Source organism: Acinonyx jubatus, chromosome C2 (genome assembly GCF_027475565.1).
Source record: "Acinonyx jubatus isolate Ajub_Pintada_27869175 chromosome C2, VMU_Ajub_asm_v1.0, whole genome shotgun sequence".
Classification (NCBI taxonomy): Eukaryota; Metazoa; Chordata; class Mammalia; order Carnivora; family Felidae; genus Acinonyx; species Acinonyx jubatus.
This window is the reverse complement of record NC_069384.1, coordinates 59,371,088-59,398,956: the sequence shown is the minus strand read 5'-3', so window position 1 is coordinate 59,398,956 and position 27,869 is coordinate 59,371,088. Positions and strand designations below refer to the sequence as shown.

Below are 27,869 nucleotides of genomic sequence, written 5' to 3'. Positions count from 1 at the left end.
AATAAATTCTCGACCAGTGTCTATTTGATATAAAAGCGTCGCAGAAAATTCATGGCTTCGCTCTTTGCTCCATTCCCCGGGCACCAGCCCCCTTGGCCTCCTGGTGTTCCTCAGACAAACCTCACGTCTGCTTCACAGTTTTCACAGCTTTCACATGACCTGGATCAATACACCTCCCTGACCGCCCCATCTCCTGTCTATCCACTGACATGCCCTGTTGTCTTCATAGCACTTGAGACTCTCTGAAATTACATAATTTATTGTTTACACATTTATTGTCTGTCCCTTCCAGCAGTGGAAGGGCCACATCTGGCTCACTACTGTGTTTTCAGTGTGTGACAATGCCCAGTACACGGGTGCACAGTAGATACTTGGTACATAAATGAACGGATTTTCTTACAGGAAAGACACTGTCATTTAGTCACGGGTCTTTTAAAAGGACCTTTAACAAGTTGATATTCAAAGTTCTTATTCAATGTTGTATGAATGAAAGAATATTGTCTAGAAAAGCTGTGGGTGAAAGAGAAGGAAAGAGAGACATTTGTAAGTGTGAGGCCTCACCTTAAAGTTGCAGTAATTCTGTCAGATGATCCTAATAAGAGCATGAGGTGTAATCTTATATATCTGTACCACTTCTCAATATATTACTTTATAATTACATATAGATTTCTAATTTTATAAATCTGGAATTTTATACTTGGTGGGGATGAGATGTCAGCCAGACCTAAGTGTCTCATTATCACTACTTGCTGTGTAGTTCTGCAGTTAGAGCTCAGCTGTATGCCTGTCCAGTGCCTCTCAGATGAACCGGTATATATTTATATTTTTATACTATAGATACTACTCTATTTGTTTTACATGTGTGATGGCATTGGATAAATGACATCTCCATGATTAAGCAATTATTGTTATCCTCATTGTTTCATTTTCTTTTAATTCCAGTATAATTAACATATAGTGTTAGTTTCAGATGTACAATATAGTGATTCAACAATTCTATACATTACTCAGGGCTCATAACAATAAGTGCAACCTTAATCCCCTTCACCTGTATTATCCATTCCCATGCCCCTCTCCCCTCTGGTAACCACCAGTTCTTTATATTTAAGAGCCTGCAGGAGGGAGCTGTTTGTCTCCTTTTTTCTTTGTTTTGTTTTCCACATGTAAGTGAAATCGTGGTATTTGTCTTTCTCTGACTTATTTCACTTAGCATTATACCCTCTAGATCCATCCATGTTGTTGCAAATGGCAAGATTTCATTCTTTTTTATGGCCTTCATAAATATTTCATCATATATATACCACATCTTCTCTATTCATCTATTGATGGACATTTGTGTTGCTTCCATAATGTAGCTATTTTTTTTTAAATTTTTTTATGTTTATTTTTGAGACAGAAACAGAGCATGAATGGGGGAGGGGCAGAGAGAGACGGAGACACAGAATCTGAAGCAGTTCCAGGCTCTGAGCTGTCAGCATAGAGCCCAACACGGGGCTTGAACCCACGAACCGTGAGATGATGACCAGAGCCAAAGTCGGACGCTTAACCAACTGAGCCACCCAGGTGCCCCCATACTGTGGCTATTGTAAATAATGCTGCAATAAACATAGGGGTGCATATAATTTCAAATTAGTGTTTTCACACTCTTGGTAAATACCCAGTAGTGGAATTACTAGATCATAAGGTAGTTCCGTTTTCAATTGTGGTAAGAACCTCCATACTGTTTCCAGTGGTTACACTAGTTTGCATTCCCAACAGTGCACAAGGGTTCCTTTTTTCTCTACATCCTCGCCCATATTTGTTGTTTCTTGGGTTTTCAATTTTAGCCATTCTGACAGGTGTGAGGTGATATTTCATTGTGGTTTGAATTGCATTTCCCTGATAATGAGTGATGCTGAGCATCTTTTAATGTGCAGTTTGCCATCTGTGTGTCTTCTTTGGAGAAATGTGTCTTTCATGTCTTCTGCCCATTTTTAAATTGGATTGTGTGTATGTGTGTGTGTGTGTGTAATTGTATAATTTCTTTATATATTTTGGGTACTAACCCCTTATTTGATATATCATTTACAAATATCTTCTCCATTCAATAAGTTTTCTTTTTGTTTTGTTGATTGTTTTCTTTGCAGAAGCTTTTTATTTTGATGTAGTCCCAATAGTTTCTTTTTGCTTTTGTTTCCCTTGCCTTAGGAGACCTATCTAGAAAAATATTGCTATGGCTGATATCCAAGAAATTACTGCCTGTGCTCTCTTCTAGGATTTTCATGGTTTCAGGACTCACATTTAGGTCTTTAATCCATGTTGAATTTTTGTGTATGGTGTAAGAAAGTGGTCCAGTTTCTTTCTTTTGCATAAACTGTCCAGTTTACCCAATATGTTTATTGAAGAGACTTTTTGCCATTGTATATTCTTGCCTCCTTTTTTGAAGATTAACTGCCCATATAATCATGGGTTTATTTCTGAGTTCTCTATTTTGTTCCATTGATCTGTGTGTCTATTTTTATGCCAGTTCCATTCTGTTTTGATTACCACAGCTTTGTAGTATATTTTGAAATCTGGGATTGTGATACCTTCAGTTTTGTTCTTCTTTTTCAAGACTGCTTTGGCTATTCAGTCTTTTGTGGTTCTATACAAATTTTTGGATTATCTGTTCCAGTTTTGTGAAAAATGCTGTTGGTATTTTGATAGGGATTGCATTAAATCTGTTTTGTTCTCCCAATTCATAAGCATGGAATATCTTTCCATTTGTTTGTGTAATCTTCAATTTCTTTCATGCATGTTTAGTTTTCAGAGTACAGGTCTTTCACTTCCTTAGTTTATTCCTAGGTATTTTATTATTTTTGGTGCACTTGTAAATGGGATTGTTTTCTTAATTTCTTTCTGCTACTTCATTGTCAGTGTATAGAGATGCAATGGATTTCTGTATATTGAATTTGTATCCTGTGACCTTAATAAATTCATTTATCAGTTCTAGTTTTTTGGTTGGGTCTTGAGGGTTTTCTATAGATAGTATCAATCATCTTCAAATAGTGAAAGTTTTACTTCTTCCTTACCAATTTTGATGTTTTTTCTTTCTTTTTCTTATCTGATTGCTGTGACTGATTGCTTTTTCTTGACTGATTGCTGTGTTCAACAATATTATGTTGAACAAAAATGGTGAGAATGGACATCCTTCTCTTATTTCCTGATCTTAAGGGAAAAGCTCTCAGTGTTTCACCACTGAGTATGTTATTTGTGGGTTTTCCATATACGGCCTTTATTACGTTGAAGTATGTTCCCTCTAAACCTACTTTGTTGAGGGTTTTTATCATGAATGAATGTCATACTTTGTCAAGTGCTTTCTCTGCATCTACCAAAATGATCATATGGTTTTTATCCTTTCTCTTAGTGATATGATGTATCACACTGATTTGCACATATTGAACCACCCTTGCATCACTGGAATAAATACCACTTGATTGTGGTGAATGTTTGTTTTAATGTATTGTTGGATTCAGTTTGCTAGTATTTTGAGGATTTTTGTATTTATGTTCATCAGAGATTGGCCTTTAGTTCTCTTTTTTTGTATTGTATTTATCTTGTTTTGGTATAATACTGGCCTCATAAAATGAATTTGGAAGCTTTCTTTCCTCTACTATTTTTTGGAATAGTTTGAGAAGAATAGGTTATCAACTCCTCTTTAAATGTTTGGTCGAACTCACCTGTGAGTTTGTCTGGTCCTGGACATTTGTTTGTTGGGAGTTTTTTACTGATACAATTTCATTGCTGGTAACTGGTCTGTTCAAATTTTCTATGTTTCTAGGAATTTACACATTTCTTCTAGGTTGTCCAATTTGGTGGCTTATGGTTTCTCATAGTATTATAATCCTTTGTATTTCTGTGCTATTGGTTGTTATTTCTCCTCTTTCATTTCTGATTTTGAGTCCTCTTTTTTTTTTTTTTTAATGAGCCTGGGTAATGGTTTATCAATTTTGTTGATCTTTTCAAAGAATGATCTCCTGGTTTCACTGATGTGTTCTGTTGTGTTGTTTCTTGTGTTTTTGTTTTGTGTTTTAGTTTCTATGTCATTTATTTCTGCTCTAGCCTTTCTTATTTCCTTCTGGTTTGGGCTTTGTTTGTTCTTCTTGTTGTAGCTCCCTTATGTGTAAGGTTACGTTGTTTATTTGAGATTTTTCTTGCTTTTTGAAGTACGTCTGTGCTGTATAAACTTCCCTCTCAGAACAGCTCTGGCTACATCCCAAACATTTTGAACCATTCTATTTTCATTTTCATTTGCCTCCATGTGTTTTTTGACTTCCTGTTTTATTTCTTCATTGACTCTTTCATTGTTTAGTAGCATGTTATTTAACCTCCATGTATTTGTGGTCTTTCCAGATTTTCTCATGTGGTGGATTTCTAATTTCATGGCGTTGTGGTCAGAAAAGATGCATGGTATGACTTTGATCTTTTTGAATTTGTTGAGACTTGGTTTGTGGCCTAACATCTGATCTGCTCTGGAGAATGTTCCATGTACACTTGAAAAGAATATGTATTCTGCTGTTTTAGGATGGAATGTTCTGAATATATCTGTTAGATCCATCTGGTCCAATATGTCATTCCAAGCTATTGTTTCTTTGATTTTCTGTTTGGATGATCTATCCATTGATAAAAGTGGGGGGTGTTAAGGTCCCCTACTATTATTGTATTACTATTGATTACTTCCTTTATGTTTGTTATTAGCTGCTTTATGTATTTAGGTGTTCTCTTGTTGGGTGCATAATTGTTATATCTTCTTGTTGGATTGTCCCCTTTATGATTAGGTAGTACGCTTCTTTGTCTCTGCCATAACACATGGTAATTAAAATGGCAAAGAGTAGTGATAAAGAGAGTTTTAAAATCAGCAAAAGAAAAGTTACATTCAAGGAAAACCCCATAAGGCTATTAGCTGATCTTTTAGCAGAAGTATTGCAGACCAGAAGGGAGTGGTATGATACATTCAAAGTGGTAAAAGGAAAAAAATCTACAACTACCAATATTCTATCCAACAAGGCCATCATTCAGAATGGGAAAGAGAGAGTTTCCCAGACCAAAACAAAAATTAAAGAAATTCATCACCACTAAACCAGCCCTACAAGAACTGTTAAAGGGAACTCTTTGAGTGGAAAGGAAAGACCACAAGCAGGAGTAAGAAAAGCAGGAAGCACAAAAGCAGTAAAATTAAGCATATCTATAAAAATCAGTCAAAACAGGCACCTGGATGGCTCAGTCAGTTAAGCATCCAATTTCAGCTGAGGTCATGATCTCATGGTTCGTGAGTTCAAGCCTCGCAGCAGGTGTTCTGGTGTCAGCACAGGGCCTGCTTCAGATCCTGTCTCCCTCTCTCTCTGCCCCTCTCCCGCTCATGCTCTTTCTCAAAAATAATCATTTTTAAAAAATTGGTCAAGAGATTCACAAAATTAAAAAATGTAAAGTATGACACAATATACCTAAACCAAGGTGGGGTAGATAAAAATTTAGTACTTTTATTTTTATTTTTTTACTTTTATTCTTTTTAATGTTTATTTTTGAGAGAGAGAGACAGAGTATGAATGGGGGAGGGGTACAGAGAGAGTGAGACACAGAATCAGAAGCAGGCTCCAGGCTCTGAGCCCTCAGCACAGAGCTCAATGTGGGGCTTGAACTCAGGACCCATGAGATGATCTGAGCTGATGTTGGATGCTTAACCGACCGAGCCACCCAGGTTCCCCTTATTTTTATTTTTTAAATTTAATGCTTTTAGAATGGGTTCTAAACTTCAGTGACCATCAATTTAATACAGACTGCTATATGCAGAGATGTTATATATAAACCTAACAGTAACCACAAATCGATACCTGGTAATAGATATGCAAAAAATAAAGAGAAATGAATCCAAGTATGTCACTAAAGAAAGCCAGTACACCATGAGAGGAGAGCAAGAGAAGAAAGCAGAGAAGAACTGCACAAATAACCATGAAACAAGTAACAAAATGGCAATAAGTACATATCAATAATTACTTTTAATGTAATGGACTAAATGCTCTAATCAAAAGACATAGGATGGAATGGATAAAAAAGCAAGACCTATCTATATGCTGCCTTTAAGAGACTCATTTCAGACCTAAAGACACTTGCAGATTGAAAATGAGGGGGTGGAGAAACATTTAGCCTGCAAATGGAAGTGAAAAGAAAGCCAGGGTAGCGATACTTACAGCAGACAAAATATAGTTTATTTTTTGTTGTTTATTTATTTTGAGAGAGAAAGAGAGAGAGCACAAACTGGGGAGGGGTAGAGAGAGGAGGAGAGAGAGAGTCCTAAGCAGGCTATGTGCTGTCAGCACAGAGCCCAGCATGGGGCTCAAACTCATGAACCGTGAGATCATGACCTGAGCTGAAATCAAGAGTCAGATGCTTAGCTGACTGAGCCACCCAAGCGCCCAAAATAAACTTTAAAACAAAGACTGTAACAAGTGACAGAGAAGTACTTATATTTCTGATATTGCCTCAGTACTATAGCTCTGAAGCATTTTGGAATGATAGGCCCCTTCATAGGAATAACAGTCACAGACCTACTATACCCCCAGAAATGGGCATATGCACATCTCATACAATGTTACACAAAATGTCAAAGAATCTGTGGACCTCACGTTAAGAATTCTTATGTTGGTGACTCACAACACATTTGTTAACACAATACATGCACATGTCATCTATCAAGACATACTTGCCAAGCATAAAAAATGCCTAATAACATGGTGTCTGGCTCCCATAATTCAGCAGAAAATGAAGAGTAGATAGATACATGCTTATATACAGACCATAAGTAAGTGCCAAACCAATGATTGTGACCATCTGCTGTAAGAGGAGTTCAGAGGAAAGAAAGATAAATGCAGGCAAAGATAGTCTAGGAAGATTTTTCTCGAGGGGGCAGACCATTTCCATTAGGGCAGAACAGTAGGAGATAAAATGTACAAGTCAGAAAGGGGGAGGGGAGCCAGGAGAAAGATGTGAACAGAGGTAAGAGTCGGAAGACAGGGTCGAGGCCTGGGTGGCCAGACAGCTGAGGACAGTAGATGGAGGACTGGATAGGAGAAGGAAGAAAGCAAATGTAGCTGCACTCCTTGAAGCCTTTTTGTGCTTAACTTCCACCAACAAAAATCACCAATATCAGAAAGAGCAAATTACCATCAGCCACGGAACTAATGGGGACTGTGATGCCTTCTAGGGTTTTGTGAGAGAGTCAAGAAGCCAGAATAAATCCCATCTATGCCTCTAGTTGTGAAAATATAAACTCAGCTACTCTGCATTTTTGTTTCCACAACATAACTCTATTTGTAATTCCTTCTACACACCATGCTGTTCTTGCCTCTTTGTCTTTACTCAAGACATGCCGTCTTCTAGAAAAGCCTTTTGTCTGACAAAAACTCCGTTCATTCTCTTTCAAAAAAAATTTCAGATGCTCCTCACCACAAGACTGGTGAGTACCCTGTGCTTATCTGCACCATGGTAGCTCCTCACTGCACTGATCTGTTCACCAGGTTAACTCCCTGTGTAGGCGGAGACCATCTGGCTTACCTTCTCATTCCCAGTGTGCAGGTAGTTGCGTTATCCTAAAAGGCCACTGCAGGTCTCCCTAGCTGCAACATGTGACCCTCCAAAACTGTGATTCCAGAAATTGACATCAGGAATCTTTTCTCAACTGAAATTCAAGGCTGTTTTTGTTACTGGAGGTGATGTTACCAGTGGCCTTTTTAAACTATATACAGACACACCTCAGAGATCCTGTGGGTTCCATTCTAGGCCACTGCAATAAAGCAAATATCACAATGAGTCAAATGAATTTTTTAGTTTCCCAGTACTTCTAAAAGTTATGTTTACACTGTAACTATTAAATATACAATAGAATTCTATGTCTTCAAAAAAATGTACATACCTTATTTAAAAATACTTTATTGCTAAAAAAGGCTGACCATCATCTGAGCTTTTAGGGAGTCATAATCTTTTCCCTGGTAGAGGAACTGCCTCAATGTTGATTGCTGACTGATCAGGGTGGTGGTTGGTGAAGGCCGGGGTGGCTGTAGCAATTTCTTAAGACAACAGTGAAGTTTGCTGCATCAACTGACTCTTCCCCTCCCAAACAATTTCCTCTGTGGCACATGATGCTGTTTGATAACATTTTACCCACAGTAGAACTTCTTTTAAAATTGGGGTTGATGGCTCAGTCAGTTGAGCATCTGACTTCAGCTCAGGTCCTGATCTCGCGGTTTGGGAGTTTGAGCCCCGCGCTGGGCTCTGTGCTGACAGCTCAGAGCCTGGAGCCTGCTTCAGATTCTGTGTCTCCCTCTCTCTGCAACTCCGCAGCTCACACGCACTCTCTCTCAAAAATAAGTAAGCATTAAAAAAAATTTTTTTTTAATTGGGGTCGATCTTCTGATCCCCTGCCACTGCTTTATCAATGAAGTTTATGTCCTATTCCAAATCCTTTGTTGTTTCAACAGTCTTCTTGGAATCTTTACAGGGATAGATCCCATCTCAAGAAACCACTTTCTCTGCTTATCCATAAGAAGCAACTCCTCATCCATTAAAGCGTTATATGAGATGGCAGCAATTCAGTCCCATCTTCAGGCTCCACTTGTGATTCTAGTTCTCTTGCTGTTTCTACCCCATCTGCAGTTACTTCCTCCACTCAAGTCTTGAACCCTACAAAGTCACCCAAGAGGGTTGGAATCAGCTTCTACCAAACTCCTGCAAATGCTGATATTTTGATCTCTTCCCGTGAATCACAAATGTTCTTAATGACCTCTAGAATAGTGACTCCTTTCCAGAAGGTTAATTTACTTTGCCCAGATCCATCAGAGGAATCACTATCTATGGCAGGTACAGCCCTAAGAAATGTTTATTTTTTGTTTTTTATTTTAAAGAGAGAGAGAAAGTGGAAGGGGCAGGGGGAGAGGGAGAATCTTAAGAAGGTTTCACACTCAGCACAGAGCCCGATGCAGGGCTTGATCCCACAACCCTAGGATCATGACCTGAGCTGAAATCAAGAGTTGGATCCTCAACCCGACTGAGCCACCCAGGCGCCCCTAAGAAATGTATTTCTTAGGTAATAAGACGTGAAAGTCAAAATTACTCCTTGATCTATGGGCTGCAGAATGGATGTTGTGTTAAGAGCTATGAAAACATTAGTCTCATTGTCCGTCTCCTTCAGAGCTCTTGGGCGACCAAGTGCATTGTCAGCAGTCATATTTTGCCAGGAATCTTTTTTTCTGAGCAATAGATCTCAACAGTGAGTTTAAAATATTCAGTAAACCATGCTGTTAACAGATGTGCTGCCATCCAGGCTTCGTTGTCCCATTTACAGAGCACAGGCAGAGTGGATTTAGCAGAATTCTTACAGGCCCTAGGGTTCTTGGAATGGTCAGTGAGCACTGGCTTCAACTTCAAGTCGCCACTTGCCTTATCTCCTAACGAGAGAGTCAGCCTGTGCTTTGAAGCTCTGAAGCCAGGCACTGACTTCCTCTAAGAAAATCCTGGATGGTGTCTTCTTCCAAAATGAGACTGTTTTATCTACGTTGAAAATCTGTTGTTTAGCATGGCTACCACCTTCATGACTGATCTGAGCTAGACCTTCCAGATAACCTTCTGCATCAGCACCTGCTGCTTCACTGTGCACTTTTATGTCATGGAGAGGATTTTCCCCTTAAACCTCAGGAACCACCTTCTGCTAGCTTCCAACTTTTCTTCTGCAGCTTCCTCATCCTTGTCAGCCTAACTAGAATTGAGTTAGGGCCTTACTGTGGCTTAAGCTTTGGCTGAAGAGAATGTCATGGTTGGTGTGATCTTCTATCCAGACTAGTCAGACTTTCTCCGTATCAGGAATAAGGCTGTTTTGGTTTTCTAGTATTCCCGTGTTCACTGGAAAAGCATCTTAATTTCAAGAACTGTTCCTTTGCATTCACAGCTTGGCTATTTGGCAAAAGGCGCCTAGCTTTTGGCTTCTCTTGGCTTTAGACGTGCCTTCCTCACTAAGCTTAATCATTTCTAGCTTCTGATTTGCAGTGAGAGGCATGCGACTCTTCCTTTCACTTGAACACATGGAGGCCAGTTATTAACTGACCTCATTTCAATATTGTTGTGTCTCATGGAATAGGGAGGCCTGAGGTGAAGGAGAGGGATGGGGAAACGGCTAGTCGAGCAGTCAGAACACGCACATTTATCACTTAAGTGTGCCGCCTTGTCTGTGCATGGGTTGTGGTGCCCCAGTTACAATGGTAGTATCAAAGGTCACTGATCCCAGATCACCATAACAAATACTGTGATAATGAAAATGCCTGAAATGTTGTGAGAATTACCAACATGCACCATAGAAACACGAAGTATAAGTAAATGCTATTGGAAAAGCAGAGCCGACTGACTTGGCTCAGTGCAGGGTTGCTGCCATAAACCTTCAGTTTATAAAAAAATGCACTATCTGTGAAATGCAATAAAATGAAGTATGCCCATACGTCTAAGTGCCTGGGACTCAGTCTGTGACTATGGTACTGCACTTGCGTTTCCAGCATCTTTGCCTTGAGGTGTTTGGCTGCTGGAGCCCTCGGTCCACTGGTTCTGTCTTGAGCACAAGGTGCAGGCTGTGACCACATCACCCGGAATGTCTCATGGCCTGCATTTTCAGAGGCTACTGGGTGCTCCACTCAAATGTCACCTCAGAGAGGGTTTCCCTGACCCCTGGATGAAAAATAAAAACCCATCAGTCACTCCATCCTGTTTCACTGCTTAATTTTCTTCATAGCACTTCTCACTGTCTGAATTCCGATTCTGATCTCCGTATTTCTTATATAACATTTTATTCAAAGAATTATTCTTCTACTGATGGAAAGTAAACTTTTCCCTTGGTGTTTTACCTTTTTTTACTTTTTATTTTTAAAGGAGGATTCTCTGGATCACATTTCAGACGTGGAAGAAGTTTGCAAACTCTATGAAAGAGGAAAGAATAAAAGAAGAAAGGCGAAAGCAACTCCGCAGGAAGGTAGCTGAAATTCTCCCGGACTTCCAGATGCCCGCACCACCGTGACTCCCGTGGCAGCAGCAGACGCAGGCCCTCGTGTCCCAGGAGTCCTTGGGAGACGGTGTGCACGCGCAGTGCGGCGTGTGGGATGGCCATCCGCACATATGTGCATATGCCTGCTTTGTGTTCTGTCAAATACTTCTTGGACTGGAGGAATTATCTGGGGAATTTTAACTTCCTTCTTTGACTCTTCTTGGATTGCTAATTCATTAAAGCATTTATCACAGCAGGAGCATTCAGAAGAACAGTCTAAAGTTCAACTGTTCAAATGTATCCTATATATTTTTAGCATCATAAACTTTAAAAGGGGACAAGTGTTTGCTTGCCTGAGTCTTTGAAGGAAAACATGTCCTTATGGTTTAACATTGGTCGTTGACAAATGTACCTTCGATAGAAATTAAAGGTAGTGAGTATTTGGAAAAGGAGTCACAGGTGCTCAGTTGTCTAGAAGGTCAGCATCAGCAACAGACATGCTGCGAGGCCCCATCCTTCTGCCCACCCCTGATGGAAAAGCACGTATCAGACGGACTTCCATGCAGCTGTGGCAAAGGGCCGGCAGCGGACCCTCATTTCAGAGAAACTGCGGCATCGGAGATCCCTCCCTTTGGAGCATCCTGACCAGCGTGAAGGGGATTCCAAAAGCCAACGGCTCCATCAGAAGCAGTGCGGAAGTTTGTTAACGTGTGTGTTCATGCTCACAGCTGCGGCTTCTAGGTAATACACCCGGTCTGTCTTCTAGTCTTCAGCTCAGTTTGATCCACATACGGAGATACTTCTCTCTGATTCAAAGAAGGATTTACCTTTAAGGTGCAGAAGACTATAAACACTGAAAAATGCTCTCCTGTGGACTGTCTGAATTACGTGCTAGAAAAAAACACTTCCTCACAAACAACAGGTTTACTGTGACAAATCTAAGTATAATAGAGAAGGGCACCCAGTAAAACCAGAAGGCCCCTTGCAGCTCCGAGGTCACTACTGTTGTTTGGTAACTGGAAATTTTAAGCTGGTAAAATAAAACCGCGTTTGCTGTTCAAGAAACCGCTGTTGTCTCTCGCTCCCTAGAAGGGACGTGCTGTTGCGCCACCGGCACAGCCACCCCCATCCTTTGTCTCCGGAACATGTGAGGATTTACTCAGAACTGACAAAACGCCCTCAACCGAACTTTATTTCTTCTACAGAGTCCCTGTCCCCACACATCCTTTCCTTTCATGTGAGTATGCAGGTGTCAGCTAAAAACTCTTTTTAAGACCAACAGGCACCAAAGAAAGTGGGACTGAAACGAACTCGTGCTTAATCTCTTTCCATCCAAATCACCCTCTACCACCCTTGCGTGTGGTGCAGCACAGAACCCTGGTGACCATTAGCACCCAGATGCCAAATATCAACTTTAGGGCAGTGCCAGGCCTGCAGATAAGGAAGGATGAGCCCCTTAAGTCAACATGCCAAGGGCCCAAGTAAATCTCATAAAGCTTAGGTTTTCTCTCTTAAGCGTTCCTTTATTTCTCCTTCACCTCAAGCATCAAATTAGACAGTGAGTCTTTAGCAACCCATATTGTGACTGGGCCAGTGAGGACTTTTTCCCTATTTCGGGAACCTTCTAAAGACACACGGGAAAATCACTTTGTCAGTGACCTCTGCTTCTTGCTGGACTATCCTGAGACATGATTAGAAATATTACTGCTGACAGAATGTCCAAATAAGCAGGATGCCTGGCCTATAAAACTAGAAAATGTAACCAGCAGGAAAAGGACAGTTCAGGGCTAGGGGTAACTTAGGTCACAGGACGGGGACCCCTCAGTGGCCAAAGGAGCCGCCCAGCTCTGACACAGGCTTCCCTTACAGCAAAACAGTTCAGGAGACACACTAAGAAACACCATTTCCCTTAAAGAAAGCACTTTATTTTCTATTTAAGCAACTCGGTCACAGTACATTATTTTACATAAATGGCAGTAATTTTTTAAATCTCCACTTAAAAGGCCTTGTGTCTGAGTCTGAGGTGATAAGAGGATATGAACACAAGTACAAAAACAGTGCAAAACGTTTAGCCCGTAGCCTCCAGAGTTGGAGTCGGGAATCCCCTCGCACGTTGCTGGGCCAGTTACATTAAACACTGAATAGTAAACATTCCTGGGTGTCCTTTAGTCTAACATCAGACCCAGAAATGTAATCAAGTGAAACGGCTCCACCGCCCCAACAACTCAAACCATCCAACCCCCCAGACCACAGGCCCGCAGCAGGTTGAGCTCCCAAGTTCTGTAACGTGACGTCTTGGCAGTGGTGCCATGGGAAGAAATACAGGATGTCTGTCGCATTGGGAACCAGAACAGACTAGCTCTGCTTTTAAAGCTTTGCCTTTAAAGTATGAATTCTCTAGGAGTAAAGGTGCCACCAGGAAGGCTGGAGTAGCAAGAAGTCAAAAGCCCAACTCGGAAATGTAGCCAGAAATGGCCACAACCTCTAAGAAAATTGTCTCCATTAACCACTGGGTCTTTGCTGCTAAAACTACAGTGAAGCACTTGGTGCCGACTGAAGTGAGGTTAACAGCCCATGAGCAACAAGATTACATTTAGCTGATTTTGCAAGAAGTGTCTATTCACCACAGCAAACGCCAGGGAGAACATAGGGGATTTTATTCAGCACGAAGCACAGCTCTCATTCTCCCCCTGCATCACCTTGGCAGTGTTTGATATAACGTGGCAGAAAACCAGATTCCACACAGGTGCCTCAAGCAAAAGTCTCTACCATCCCATGCTTGTTTGAGGAAATTCTCTTTTTTTCAAATTCAGGGTACCAAAATATGGCTTAAATGAAGTCCTATAAACCTACTTACCTCATCTAAAGAGACCCTTAAAGCTCACAAAACATTGTTAAACATCCTGGTTAAGACTGCTTCTAGATGTCGTATTTTTGCTTATATTAGTTTTGTAATAAAAAGCTAATTTCCTACCCAAAGGAAATAAGTCTATTAAGCAGATGGTCAGTATTCCAGCGAACCTTACTGGCATTGTTTTCTGGCAGTGGAAGATTCTAGTATAGAAAATTTTCTCTTACTAAAAATATTAGAAGTACCAAGGACTATTGCATAAGAGAAAGTTTGTAGCAGCCTTTCTGCTAGGCAGGTGGCACAGTGGAAGATAACAATTACTTCATTCACCAAAGGACAACACTACTTGAATGGCAAAGATTTCCAGCATCATAAGCAGACACGGAGGTGGCTGAGGTGAGGTGAGCAGCAGTGTCCCTAAAACTCACTTAAGGCTTATTAAAGGTCAGTTCATTTCAGGGGGCTCCGCCGTAACCACAAAGTACTCTTTGGGTATCATAAAAAACATTTTAAATACTGAAGGACTTTCTCCTTTCATGCAATCCCGATCCTTAACTACTTTTTCCCTTAAATCCTCCAAATGGACTCATTTCTCTTCCCTAGGAATGATACACAATGCCATGACCACGATTATAGAAGCTCATTTATAAAGCTCCATATCCAATGTGTTCATTAACAGGCTGAGGATGGGAAGGGGGGCCTTGCCTCTATGGCCAACAAACTGCTGGTTTATAGGTTTGCAGACCAATTCCCCCACGGCCACTATCACCAAATGTTTCTCTGGAACCATTTGTTCACAGAGGCCTTGTCGTTTAAAAGGGGAAAAAAAAAATCCCTCAAATAGTTCCAGGTCATAACAAGATGTAAGAATCTAGGAGTGTAGACTAAAGGTGTACGAGGGCCTGCAGAAACCCTGCTCACAAAGAGCCCCTTGTTTGCTGCTCCTTTTGGTGCAAATATTTCAGTAGGCTTTTACCCCCACTCAACCACTGAAGTTTTCAAAAGTTTGAGCTTTCTTCTGAAAAACACCAATCATGAAGATCTCGAGGAACTTAAAACAAGCCTCTTAGTTCCCACCAGCCAGAATAATATATAAGGAGCCCTGCAGGTGAGGGAGCCTGAGAGGCCCCATGCGGATAAACTCGAAGGCTGCGCGGTTATGAAGATGGCAGTCACTCTCAATCCTCCCACATGACCCTGGTCTTTGGGGGACTACTCCTCTTTGTGTCTGGTTTTGATGGTTGTTAAAGATTTAGCAAGAGGCTCAAATTATCGACTATGCTAACATTTCTATGAATTCCATCATCAACTGTTTAGACAATCAGTTGCCTACACATCTGTTGTTCAAGAGATGACAAATAGAGGTTTCTGGCCACATGTGCTGTCCCTGACATCATTACTCTCTCAAACTCACACAGAAAAGAATCAGTCCTATCAGATCCAACGTTAACTCCAAACGAATGCTTGACTCTGGGCCAGGGCAAGGGCATCACTGTAGAAACCACAGACTGCTAACATCCCCAGACTTGCTCTTTGGCTCGTCCCAGGGGAATACGGAGCCTCTCATTGGTTAAACAATCCATCTCTGGGGAGAGCAGCGACCAGCCTGACATAAAAATGTGGTGAGTGTCTTAAGGACAGCTTCATTTCATGGCAGAACTAGGGACGGTGCCAGCTCCAGAGGGAAAGTTGCAGGAAGGAGCAGTATTTCCTCTCGACATTTATAAACCTCTTACTACGGCAGCATGCACAGAAAGACGGGAAAAGCTGGCAATATTTCCCCTATATGAAGCTATAAGCCAAAGCAAATTTAAGGACTCATGAATTTTCTTTGGGATTGCAAAATAAGTACACGTATAAAACCAAATAATTCAAGATGGTATTTTCCCCATCCAAAATCACCTTATCCTAATTCCATGGCAGAATAGACCCGTTCTCTATAAGTATTTAATCTTCTGTACATTTTCAGTTTAAAGATACAATTAAAGAGACAACTTACTATTTTAGGAAGAGCTAGGGAGGAATCGTAGTCCATTAATTAGTGGAAACCACATATACCCTGTTTCTTCTCTCCAAGTGAGATACTTTTGTCTAGGGAACGGTGAATGAGAAGTAATGTGCAAGTAGGAAGATGTCAGTCAATTCCTCAGAGAGGTCATGCCAGAAGAATTGTGAATGCCAGAAGACTGGTTTTTGCAACTGAGTGCTGTAACGACAGTGTCTGAATTACTTACATGAGAAAAAAAAAAAAAAAATCAAGCCCTTGATAGTAACCGGCCACTCTACCCAGGTAAGAGGGTAAAATGCTCCCCACAGGGTGTCTGTTCTCCTCTTCCAGCCTCATCCTAAGTGCTCTAGCACCTTCCCAGGTGAAGCATGGAAAGAGGGGAAAAAACAGTAATGGCTACTGGAGTTTGGAGTTATGTAGAGTAAATCCAAAGAGAATAAATGTATAAGAAGTAAGATGAAAAACAAGGACTCATCACCTGAATTCAAGACCAGCGTATACTACACGACCAGTAATCGTAACTGTTATCAAGTGTCCCTTCAAGATCAGAAGATCGTGTAAATCCATCTGGTCATCCTCTACCCCGTTTGAGTAGTTAATGTCTAATACTTCAAAGAGAGAAGTTGCCATAACTGTACAATATGGTATTTCAGGATCTTTCTTCCATTCTGAAAAGCTGAAAGTGGATTACTCTGATACTTTTGGCTTCAGTATTCTGATCTATAAACAGTTTTCTCAGTCTTCGAACCTTCCTAATAATACTTCATACCTGTTGAGTGCTTTAGTCATTTTCCAGTGCTTTCCACATACCCCATCCCTCGCACGACCCTCACGACTGTGAGGTAAGCCAGGGCAGGTGCTATTAGTACCCCCACTTTACAGATGAACCTGAGACTCGGGGAGGTGACTCAACTAAGGGTCACATGGCTATCAGGAATTGAAAGAGGGACTGGAAACTACCCTAATCCAAACTCTTTCTCCCCTAGTAATGGATGGGAACTGCTTCTATCAATCTGTGCATTAGCAATCCACATCCTTTTCCACATGGTGACTGAGTTAGGTAACAAGGTGACTGCAAAAGAATGGCTCTACTTTTACTGCTTCAATAAAAAAATGTCTTAGGTTGAAGTCAGGAAACTTCATTTCTTCCCAGTCCAATGTCTAAACCTGAGCATGGCCCTATACAGCCTTTAGGAAACTGGGGATAAAAACGAACATCCTGCGTGGACACTGAAGTGTACGATGGGAGGGAGCAGAGGGAGGGGCCGCCCCTCGCAGAGCCACACGGAAGGCACTTCAGACAATGTCCTCGGCAGGGTGGTGGAAGGGGTGGGCACCCAGGGTGGAGAACTGGTACCAGTTCCGCAGGAAGCCCCGGTTGTACTGGCCTGTGTCCACGATGAGCCCACAGAGGAGCCGGCGCCCCGTCTTCTGTCGAAGGGCCTGCTGGACTTCCCTCTCGGTGACGTTGTAACTGATGTTTATCAGCTGGATGAGGAAGATGTAGGCCATGCCCGCCGTGATGATCACAGAGTACCACACACAGGTGAAGGACAACGCTGAGCTGGGAGGAGAAAGGGCGGGTCAGGACTACCAATCTCTTCGGTGGGTAAGTGGCACCATTCTAACATTTGACACGTGCAGTACTCGTTATGAAGGACTCTGGTGCCTTCCCCAGTTATCCCGATTGGAAGATACTTTTCCACCCTCAGGACACCAGAATGCTTAACACAGAACTATTCCCATGTCCTATTTTATGCTATAATTATCGGTGCCTCTTTTTCTAGAATGTTGTATTACAGTAGCAAGGATGTTTTTGTATTTGGTGTCCCCCATGCGACCAACACAGTGCCTCACAGAACAGCATCCCGAATCTATCGAATGAATGAACAATTCCAAAATCGTTCTTAACTGAGCAGATACTGCTACAAACATCCTCAAGGAAGCTGTGGGTGGGAACGCAGGAACAGTGCTAAGGCCCTGCATCCCCACTTTGTCAGTACGATCAGTACACCATTGATGGACACAAACCGTTACAGGTCCTGATGTCTATAAATCCAGCCTCCTCAAGCCAACAGAATCACACTGGACAAGAACGCTCCTTTCAGCTCATCAGTCAGACTGCGATTAATGTCTGCCAGTTGACTCTTTTCAAATATTTGCAAACGGTCAGCTGGAAATGAACCCATCCCAAGGAATCTTCATTTGTTAAGCTGAAAGGGACTCAGAGATGATTAACTCACCAGAGATGAGGAAAACCAGGCTCAATGGGGTGACGTGAAGCACCTGTATGGAGGGTGAGTACCAACGGCGGACCATGTTCCTCATTCCATGTCAGTGGCCCCCAGAAAGCTCACAAAACTCATGCTTAGCAACACAAAGACATGCCCTGCTTTGGGACTTTATCACCCACATTTCACAACCTACTAACACTCTCAGTACAGAAAGAAAAGGAATTGGCCCTGAGGAGGAGGACCAATCTATTCTACTAATGCTCACAAACCTCTAGATGGAGAATAGCAACGGGAGATCTGGCCACAAACTAATGTAAACAAATACCTCCACAGAGGCACTATGTAGGGAAAGCGGGGATTGTTCTGAAAACGAAGAGTAAGAAGAAAAGGAGGGTGCCTGGGTGGCTCAGTCTGTTAAGCATCCGACTTTGGCTCAGGTCATGATCTCACAGTTCGTGGGTTTGAGCCCCGCGTCAGGCTCTGTGCTGACAGCTCAGAGCCTGGAGCCTGCTTCGGATTCTGTGTCTCCCTCTCTCTCTGACCCTTACCTGCACACACTCTGTCTCTCGAAAATGAAGAAAGAAAGAAAAGAAAAAAGAAAGAAAGACAGACACAGACAGGCAGACAGGGACCATGGGGCAGAGCTGTCCTAGCTCAGACTGGGAACCACAGACCCCACACAGCATCCTCCTCAGAGGAAAAGGTGGAAGAGAGGACGCAAAGAACACAGGCAGGGGGCCCACAGCGCTCTGGGGAGGGGCTGGCTGCGGCCAAAGCTGCAAAACCCCGGCTTCCCACAAAGCATGGAGATCTCCACAATATATAAATGTGCCCCAACCTAACAAAGGAAATTGTGACCTAGATACCACAGTAATCATGAGTGGTGATATTTTAAAAAGTAGAACAGGAAAAACCAATGGAGGTTACAAAGTAAAGAAATGTTACAGAAATTGTGAGCACACCACAAAAGGGTCAGAAGCAATAAATCCAGATAGGGCTAAAGAGCATGAGAAAGCCACAACAAAGGGAGGCAAGATTGTCTTGCCTTGACAATCTATGACAAAATAGACCACACACATACCCTGGGACCGCTCCTTTATGGCTTTAGTTTCACTACTGCTACCTTGGCCATGCATGTGGTCATCTATCTGACTCCGGACTTCCCTGCCTGAGCCCAGCCCTCCCTGCAGCGTACTAGTTCCTCAGTCTGTAAGGGTCAACGGTCAGCACCCTAGAGAAACACACCTGTCCACTGCACAATTCGGTTGGCAATTTCAAGGATACCCGGCATCCGATAACCTGTCCCATGTTTTGGTTAAAAACTGACGTGGCAGCAAATCACAGCCCCTTACATTAACGGCAACATCTGTTCCCTCTTCTACAGGGCTTTGTGCTACGGCAGCCACATCTCACCTGTAATCTGCGTAAACTCCAGGACAATAGAAGAGAGCTGTGAAGACACTTCTATCTCTACAAATGGTGTCCAAGGTCAGTGTTATCCCATACGCCGAGGTTAGCAAGAAGATCGAAAGGGCAAGTATAAATGCTTGATGATTTGATTCTCCAACACAGCTATTTATCCTCAAAACAGCATGGGGGGAAGAAAAAGCAAACATTTTAAAAAGTTCTCGATACAGATGGTAGCTAGATTCATCATGGTGATCATTTCATAATGGACATAAATGCTGAATCACTACGCTGTGCACCTGAAAGTAATATAACGTTGTAGATCAAGTACAGTTCAATGAAAAAGAAGGGGGGGCTTGCCTCTATGGCCAACAAACTGCTGGTTTATAGGTTTGCAGACCAATTCCCTCACAGCCACTATCACCAAATGTTTCTCTGGAACCATTTGTTCACAGAGGCCTTGTTGTTTAAAAGGGAAAAAAAAAATCCCTCAAATAGTTCCAGGTCATAACAAGATGTAAGAATCTAGGAGTGTAGACTAAAGGTGTACGAGGGCCTGCAGAAACCCTGCTCACAAAGAGCCCCTTGGTTGCTGCTCCTTTTGGTGCAAATATTTCAGACTTGAGGTCCACTCCCAGCCCTCCTGGCCTTGCTGCACCCTCCTCCTCCCCTACGTCCCCTTCTATGGGCAAGGGGGAAGGCTACATGACCAGAATCCTCAGCATCCTAGCCATAAAAAGCGTAATTCCCTGACCACAAGTGCCTCGAGAGCTACAGAGCAGCAAACGCACTACTTACAGCATTCAGAATCAACTACACCATTTTAGATTCGCTCAGTGAAACAGCAACACTGTCTTCAAAAGTTGCACTTCATATAGTATGGGTGTCCTATTTTGGCACTGGCCAGCTGGAAGGTACCAAAAAAGCCCAACTTTCACGGCACCTAGGTGGCTCAGTCACTTGGGTGTCCGACTCTCGATCTACGCTCAGGTCACAATCTCATGGTTTGTGGGATCAAGCCCCACGTCAGGCTCTGCACTGATGGCACTGAGTCTGCTTGGATTCTCTCTCTCCCTGTCTCTCTGCCCTCTCCCTGCTCTTTGTCTCGAAATAAATAAATAAAACTTAAAAAAAAAAAAAAAAAGCGCCCACCACTCTACAAATAACAAAACAGGAAGGTACCTGGTACCTGGTAGGGCCTTCCCTCAACAATGCAGACCAGGAGTCATCAGAATGGTAAAGGATGGATGGTGAGGGGACAGGGTCACCTACAAATATGGGAACACTTTCTTGAGCTCTGTGTTCAAAAGGCACAGCACAGGGAAACGTGCCTATACGGATTCCGATCCCTTCTTTTTTTAAAAAATGCCATTCGACTGCAGATACTTCTCTTGCAGGAAGGAGAAGGTAACAGAGGGGCAGCTCAGAAGGGAAAAGCAAAGTAGCAACACCACCACCACCCTTCAGGAAATGACTGAGGGGACTACATCTGTGAGACTGGGAAGCTGGTGACTCAGTGGGAATATCATGCCAGCACACAAATATCTGCAAGGTGTAAAGCTGGGAACGAGTGAGATTTTAGGGTGGCGCAAAGGAGGAGCAAACACAGCTAGAGTCTCACGTGAATTTATACTCTGCAAGCCACCAGATTTTCCCAACATACCAGACACAGTGATGATCCATTCTCCTCACACAGATGCCACAGATCCGGCAATGCCACGCCCGGGCTGGTCGCACCAGCTGGCACTTGGCACACCAGTCCTCCTTGATCTTGGTAGGGCTTCCAACCAACACCCTGGAAGAGCCCTTAGGCTCATCCTTCAGCGTGCGGTTGTTGAGACTACCCGACGATTCTGCGCCCGGGAACCCTTTGGTCTTCTCCTGCCCTTTTCTGGTCAGGCATTCAGCCTGGCCGCTGCTTAGAGGTCTGTCATTGCTTGCTGGATTTCTGAGGTAGCCTGGATTCTTCTTGGCTCTGTACAAGGCTAAGAGTATCAGAAATAACCCGCAGGTAAGAAGAGCCAGCTGAGTGGGTCCCACACGCCCTTTGGGGACCACTTCCTGCAGGAACACATAGTACATGTAGCCCAGAGAGAACAGTCCGAGGCTCAGGAAAAACAGAGTCTGTTCTTTCCTTCTGTGAGTGAGGTAGTAGTACCACAGAGCCAGCACAGGAAGGGAGGTCAAAACCACCCCCCCCAGGAGGAAATGCCAGGAAGCCACGCGGAGGAAGACGGGCAGTAGGACGAGCGGGGGAATGATGCTAATGTTAACTTTTTTGGCTCCCCTAAGCCAAGGAATTCGGAGGCGATCGGAAATAGTATCCATGATTCTTTCACAAGTCTCTGGCTGCACGGATTTACATGTAATCCATCTATTCAGAAGAGCACAAAAAGAAGGCACTTCACATGGGGTTTGCTAAACAAAATAAACACTCAACACCGTAGGCCAAACAGCAGGATAAATGATAAAAGGGGCCAAAGGCCAAGTATTCTACTTCTATACTACTAAACATGAGCTTTTCGGATCACGTATCATTTTTTAATACGAAAGAGACTAGCTACCATTTAGAAATGTAACAGTTAAAAACCACTTCTCCACGAAGCAAATATGTAGGAATACACACATATTCTGTACAAGTACTGTTTACGTTTGGGGGCGTATAGAGACTTAAGATCCTCAAAACAATTCACAATCTAGTTGCAAAGACAACATGGGAATTCAGGAAATCTCAGGACAAAGCAGCAAAATCGCCTAATGAACTCTTGTGGGCAAATACTGAGGAGTGCTCAGAGGAGAGTAAACACTTCCGGGTGGAGTCACTAGATGGGTCTCTGTGAACAAATGTGGGCTCGGCGCCTGATCTCCACGGCTGGCTGGCACTGGTGTGGGGAGCTGGGGGGGACAGGAGGCAGGGAGGCGGCCCAATGCAGAGGCACATGTACAGCACAAACCTGTCCTGTGCCCAAGGAGTAAACCAGCAAGGCCAGGGGGCTGCCTAAGAGTGGAGATCAAACCGGTAAGAGAAAAACGACTAAGCCTCGTGGACACGCAGTATTTGTACATATTTTTTGCACACTTGGGTTCCTAAGAATGATCAGCTCAAGGAATAACTCTGACCGTAGACAGACAATTTGGAAACGTAAGGCAACACCTTGAACGTTGAGGGGAGATAACTACATGGGAGTGGTACTGAGCAGCAGGACAGTGGAAAGACCGGGAGCCTATCTCCAGAGACAGGTAAGGAGAGAACGCAGCAACAGCCCAGGTCTCAAGGGCTAGGAGAGAGGAAGAGCTGGAAGGTTAATGGAAGAGCTGTGGTCTCGACTGATGGAAGTTGTGGAAACAGCATCATTTTTCCATTCATTAAAGCAGAGTGCTCCATTTTCTCAGTATGGACTTTAGACTGAGTCCATTTAAAAACACCTGTAAAAAAGACTACAGACACTATCAAGGAAAAATTACAAAACGACTATGGGGTCTTCAGGGCTCTAAACTACAATGTCCCAAGAACACTTTTCATGTCGAGATGGATGCACCAAGCTCTAAGTCAACAATGTTCCTCTGTGGTGACTTTTTTAACCAGATATAATTATTAAAGGGAAAAGCAACTTCCCAAACGTCCTTATTCTTCTCCCACATTATGCTTTCCATATGGCAACAGTTTTTAGATATATAATTATTTAGAAAATGGATAAAACCTGTTGGGCACAAAATTTTTCTCACTGATGTTAAAAATCATCTTTTTGGATAGTAATTTCCAACACTGGGGATTAATGGTGAAAATAAAAGCCAAATACAATAATATCGGTCAAGACTGTGTTGCTGCCCATGCTGAAAACAGCCAGTCAGGGGAAGGGAGGGCCTTCTGGCGAGACCAGTTCCAACAGCAGGAAAGCGATCCTTCCGCCCTCAAGACCCTTTGTGGCCAGGTGCAGTCCATCCTCAAGTAGTTGGTCGCTAGATGCTGAGACCACTGAGAATGTAAGCACTTTCTGGTACTAATGTGTTCATTTTAAATGTACAGATTCTGCGGGTCTGTACTTTATTTTTTTATACATTTAACTTGCCACTATCCCTTTATTTGCCTGTTCTCTCCATCATCTTCTCCCTTTAAAAATGAAAAAAATAATTATGTGCTACTAAACTGAGCCAAATAGACAGTTGTGCACTACCCAATAATTCATCTTTACAAAACCCTCACACTTGACATAAAAGACGACTATTTCAGACCCTTGGAAACAGCATCGGAAGCAAATTCTAGTGTTGTCGATGGTTAAGCTTAAAGTATGCATGGTAGTTCTCAAAACGGCCAGGGGGTCAGCACCAAGAAACACTCCGCCCTTACCTATCGCACCCTTCATCGAGATCTTGGCAATCGCACAAACAGGCAGCCACGTGGTTCTTTTCCCCATTTCGATCTATGTACTCGCAGCAGCACAGGGGCTCCAATTCAGGTTCTTCCGCTTTGTTTGTCTTCACTGGCTTCATACTGCCCATCTGTGTCACGATTTCCACCTGTCACCATGAGCGGCAAGAAGCCCTCAGAAGGTAAAGGTGGAAAGAACACAACTCATCTTGTAAACACATCCACGCCTCTCTCTGATTATCCGCCAACGCCTGAGAAATCAAAAATGAGAAGAAAGAGGGGGAGGGGGTGTCTCGTTCTCATCATGCTTTTCTCTCTCGGCTTGGCCAGACAGGGAGCTCTAAGGGCTCCCAACCGCGTTCACCGTCCCTTCCCACCAGGGCTGGAGCCGTCTGGGCAAAGGCCGTTCCCATGGTGACAGCCGACCACACAGCCCAGGACAGCCAGGGCGCGGGCGGCTGCGCTCACCTGCCGGTGCAAGCTGGGGAGGGCCGAGAGGTCCCCGCCCAAAGACTGGGCGCAGGTGGAAACTCACCCTCGGGGCTGCGGCCGGCGTCTGCAGCCGGCTCCGGGGAGGCCACCAGGCGCCCGCGCAGCGCTCAGAGTCGCCGTCCAGCCCCACCGCTCCGGCTCCGCGCAGGGCGCCCCTCTCCCGCCTCCGCCGACCGTGAGGACGTGGGCGGGCCGCGAGCGCCGCCCCGCCCGAAGAATGACCTTGGAAAGGAAGTTACCTGCGCTCCAGGGCCGAGGTGCGGCTGCAGCCAAAGAGGCCGAGGTGGCGGGGAGAACGGCCGGTTCCTCCCGAGGCGCGGACGCGTCTTCCCAGCTCGGAGCCGCTGGGCTCTCGGTGTGACGGCTGGAGTCTCGAGGACCCCGGCTCCGCTCCGCCGCGCCTTCGCCGCCGCCGCCCACCTGTGAGCACAGCCGGCCGCGGCCCGGGCAGTGCGCCCGCCTCCCCGCCGCCCCCCTGCCCACCGGGCTCGGCGTGGCAAGTCCGCGCGCGCTTCCGGGTGCCCCGCCTCCGGCGCCGGGGATCCCCGCCCGTCCGCACGTGCGCCGCCTGCCGCCCCGCGGAGCCCGCCGGTGAGGCCCCTCCCCCGGCCCTGGCGCCCGGAGGACGCGGGGATCCGAGGACCCGAGGACGCGCTCCCGGGCGCGGGCGCCAGCGGCGAGGCGCAGGGCTGGCCCGGCACCTCCGCCCCTCCCGGCCCCCGTGCGGCCCCGCCGGTGCCCGCGGGCGGGCGGTACGTGGGCGGGGCAAGCCCAAACCCACGGCCGGGGGAAGTGCCGACGGAAAGACGGGAACCCCGGGAACCCGGAGGGTTCCCAAAGTACTGGGGACTCGTGGGTGGGCCAGCCTTCATTCAGACGCTGGCAACAGGCTTAGGGGGAGATCTCCACCGCGAACTGTTCCCGAGGTACCGCCCCCAAATTCTCCAGCCTTCCCTTAAAGGCCCATCGCCGTCCCTGAGCTGTTAATTTATAAAGCTTGTTCATTTTCATGATTTCTGGCAAGCAGATTCTACATTAGACCAGCAGGCCTACTAGTACTTTTGTTCCAACAGTCTGCATATTTGAAATGAAACTGCCCGAAGATGACCGTAGAGTCCTCTTTGGGTTTTATTTTTGCACAAAATTTTAAGAGTGTAGGCCCATATACACTTTTTCACTGTAGCAGCGTTTCTAGTTATTTTTGTTTGGGTTTTTTTTTTTTTTTTAAACAAAAAGAAAAACTACAACTCAGACATTTTGGGTTTTATTGGTATCAATTTACATTAACAGGCTGAAATGCAATTAATTGAATTCTGCATGCATACATGTTCAGTCAATCTATAAAGCAACTTTGTTAATTTCCTTTGAGGTATGTTTATGAAGTACAAGTTTTAAATAACATCACAAAAACATTCAGCTTGCCACTGATCATTTTTGTGAATTTAACAGAGAACAAGTCTTCAAGTTTAATATCCGGTGACTCATACTCACAGCCAGACACTTCATAAATCCTTTTTTCAAAAACCCCAGGTAAGTACACTGGTACCCCAATGTAGGTTTGTTGGGAACCACCCAGAGAAATCCATTTTCCCTGTAATGAAGTTAATACTTTCATTCTCTACAGGCATCTCAAAAATGACTTTAGCTATCTCATGTGGCTTTGGTGACTCTGGGGGAAAAAAGAAACATATAACTAAAGGGAAGCAATTGTCCAAACAGTAAGAATATATACAAATTACTCGGCACTATCTTTCTCTTGTTCCAAAGACATCATATTGAGACATACATGCCTAAAAAATTGTTGTGAAAGAGCCAAAACTTCTGTCTGGCCTAGAAGTTCAGTCAGTGCACTAGTACTGGGACACAGTGCCCCCAAAAGTTTTTATTGAAGAGCTAAAGTTTGTGTCTGGTTATAATTTCCCAACTGAAACAAGCTACACACGTGAATGAGTAAGTGAAGACATATATGGCTCCTGAAAAGTAATCCACAGATTATTTTCAACCAGGTGGTTCGCTTCCACCATGAAAGAGTGCTAAGCTAAAGCCACGCTTAGTTCAAGTATTCCTTTGATCGGCCACTAAGTGCCCAGATTTCAACATAATCCTCTTGTTTTTAAAATCAGCACGTGGTTCTTCATTTTGAGTGTTGGTACCCTACATGTCTCCTTTTCCAGAATTTACTCTTCCACCATTTGATACATGAAGAGGCAAGATAATCTCACCTCTCATAGCTCCTGAAACATCTATCTTCAAAAAGATACAACAGCTGAAGAACCTTTCAGGTAATAATTACCAAGTTGCAGATTCAGAACCTGACTACTGAATTCCCATGCTAAAGAAAAAATGAAGACACTGTAATATTTACAGTACACAAACTTAGAAATGTTATAATACATGCCTGAAACCTGGTCCTTCACAATTCATAATGATACAGAGGTTTATTCTTAAATTTTCTTTAGCATCTTCAGTGTATCTCAACTGGGAAAGCAGCCTGTCAAACACGTACTGATTCTGTGCTAACAGATAAAGCATCAAACTTCAAATCTCACTGTAAAAACAAGGCCATACTACTCAGTTTGGAGTGTCTCATTTTCTTTTTGTATTGTAGAAATTCAAGTCCACAACATATTTCACCTGAAGTATCCACTGGAGAATAATTCCACTGGAGAAATCCACTGCTTAGAATTACGTATAAGAAGTGAAAGAATGGATCATTAAGGCCATCAGAGACTAGTCATCACATTAATGTTATTAAAAAGATTGTTCATATTAAAAGTACCAATAATGAGAAAATATGGAAATGTTCCTGTGACAATTAAAATCCTTCATCCTCTGGTTTTCTTTAAGACGTTTTCTTTTAGTTCCAAGTATCTCTACAGTTTCAGGCCTTGAGATCACTAGCTTTTGACAGTCATGCCAGTCTTGTTTTTATTTAGTAGATCAAAAGTTCTCTGAAGCATAACAAGTGAGCTCTTTAACTGCAAACAAAATTAATTTTCAAAATAAGATTAAGTTTCACCTGCTTATTTTTATGCCAAAAGTTTACATTTATATATTCGATATAGTTTTGTTTCTACTGATGCCCAGATAAAAGACTGAATTTATACAACAGCCAGCTGCTTTGGGTGTGTGTCAGTACGCCTGCTCAGGAGCTCTTCCTGTCCACTGTACCCCGCTCTTCTCCCCGCACTGTCCTGTTGCACATTCTGCCTCCCAGTAGGTTGTTTCCTTAAATGGTTTCTCAAGTGGCAGTGGTCTTGCCACTGTCCCCTGAATGACTCAAGTGCCACCTCCAGGCCTTTGCTTGCTATTTCCTTCACGCTTGTATTCACCCATCTAAAACTTACCCATCACCACCGTCTCCGTGTCACCTTCCCTAGTCATCCTGCCTTTAAACTCCCAAAGCATTACTATGTACTTAACACTTAACTGTGTACTTTTTTTTTAATTTTGAGAGACCGCACTGAGGGAGA

The 27,869-nt window shown here is 43.6% G+C and overlaps 4 protein-coding genes across 15 annotated transcripts in view; 2 read left to right on the top strand and 2 right to left on the bottom strand.

Annotated features, from left to right (window-relative positions):
• Nucleotides 1-12,738, top strand: part of CCDC191 (coiled-coil domain containing 191) — an 89,533-nt gene extending 76,795 nt beyond the window's left edge. For 2 of the 3 annotated variants that reach the window (XM_053220877.1, XM_053220878.1), the window contains one exon: nt 10,924-11,199. In XM_053220877.1, the coding sequence (XP_053076852.1) occupies nt 10,924-11,068 (145 nt within the window). In that variant the 3' untranslated portion in view covers nt 11,069-11,199. Of the gene's footprint in view, nt 1-10,923 lie in introns of all 3 variants that reach the window. The other variant, XM_015075313.3, reaches the window with a different exon arrangement.
• The window catches only part of ZDHHC23 (zinc finger DHHC-type palmitoyltransferase 23), a 35,735-nt gene extending 10,959 nt beyond the window's left edge, over nt 1-24,776 (bottom strand). For 2 of the 7 annotated variants that reach the window (XR_008297668.1, XM_053220882.1), the window contains exons 1-5: nt 24,636-24,776; nt 23,884-24,155; nt 21,199-21,909; nt 19,542-19,709; nt 17,283-17,458 (exon numbers count right to left, since the gene is read on the bottom strand). Coding sequence is in view for 6 of the 7 variants with exons in the window: in XM_053220882.1 (XP_053076857.1) it covers nt 17,283-17,458; nt 19,542-19,709; nt 21,199-21,909; nt 23,884-24,035 (1,207 nt within the window). In the remaining variant the exon portion in view is untranslated. Of the gene's footprint in view, nt 1-12,944; nt 17,459-19,541; nt 19,710-21,198; nt 21,938-23,883; nt 24,156-24,439; nt 24,609-24,635 lie in introns of those variants that run through there. The other 5 variants (XM_027060880.2, XM_027060882.2, XM_053220883.1 and 2 more) reach the window with 5 other exon arrangements.
• Nucleotides 23,783-26,994, top strand: LOC113599800 (translation initiation factor IF-2-like). 3 transcript variants are annotated; one of them, XR_008297669.1, is made up of 4 exons: nt 25,000-25,148; nt 25,846-25,926; nt 26,571-26,678; nt 26,856-26,994. XR_008297669.1 is itself a non-coding variant. In XM_053220887.1 (3 exons), the coding sequence occupies exon 1, from the start codon at nt 24,316-24,318 to the stop codon at nt 24,820-24,822; it is 507 nt and encodes a 168-aa protein (XP_053076862.1). In that variant the 5' UTR covers nt 23,783-24,315; the 3' UTR covers nt 24,823-24,987; nt 25,846-25,926; nt 26,571-26,618. The 3 variants fall into 3 exon arrangements, 1 of the variants encoding a protein (XP_053076862.1); XR_003420693.2 differs by lacking the exon at nt 25,000-25,148 and adding an exon at nt 25,168-25,322; XM_053220887.1 differs by lacking the exons at nt 25,000-25,148; nt 26,856-26,994 and adding an exon at nt 23,783-24,987 and having other exon boundaries at nt 26,571-26,618.
• GRAMD1C (GRAM domain containing 1C) overlaps nt 25,645-27,869 on the bottom strand; it is a 102,551-nt gene continuing 100,326 nt past the window's right edge. For both annotated transcript variants that reach the window (XM_053220880.1, XM_027060877.2), the window contains one exon: nt 25,645-27,374. In XM_053220880.1, the coding sequence (XP_053076855.1) occupies nt 27,294-27,374 (81 nt within the window). In that variant the 3' untranslated portion in view covers nt 25,645-27,293. The remainder of the gene's footprint in view (nt 27,375-27,869) is intronic.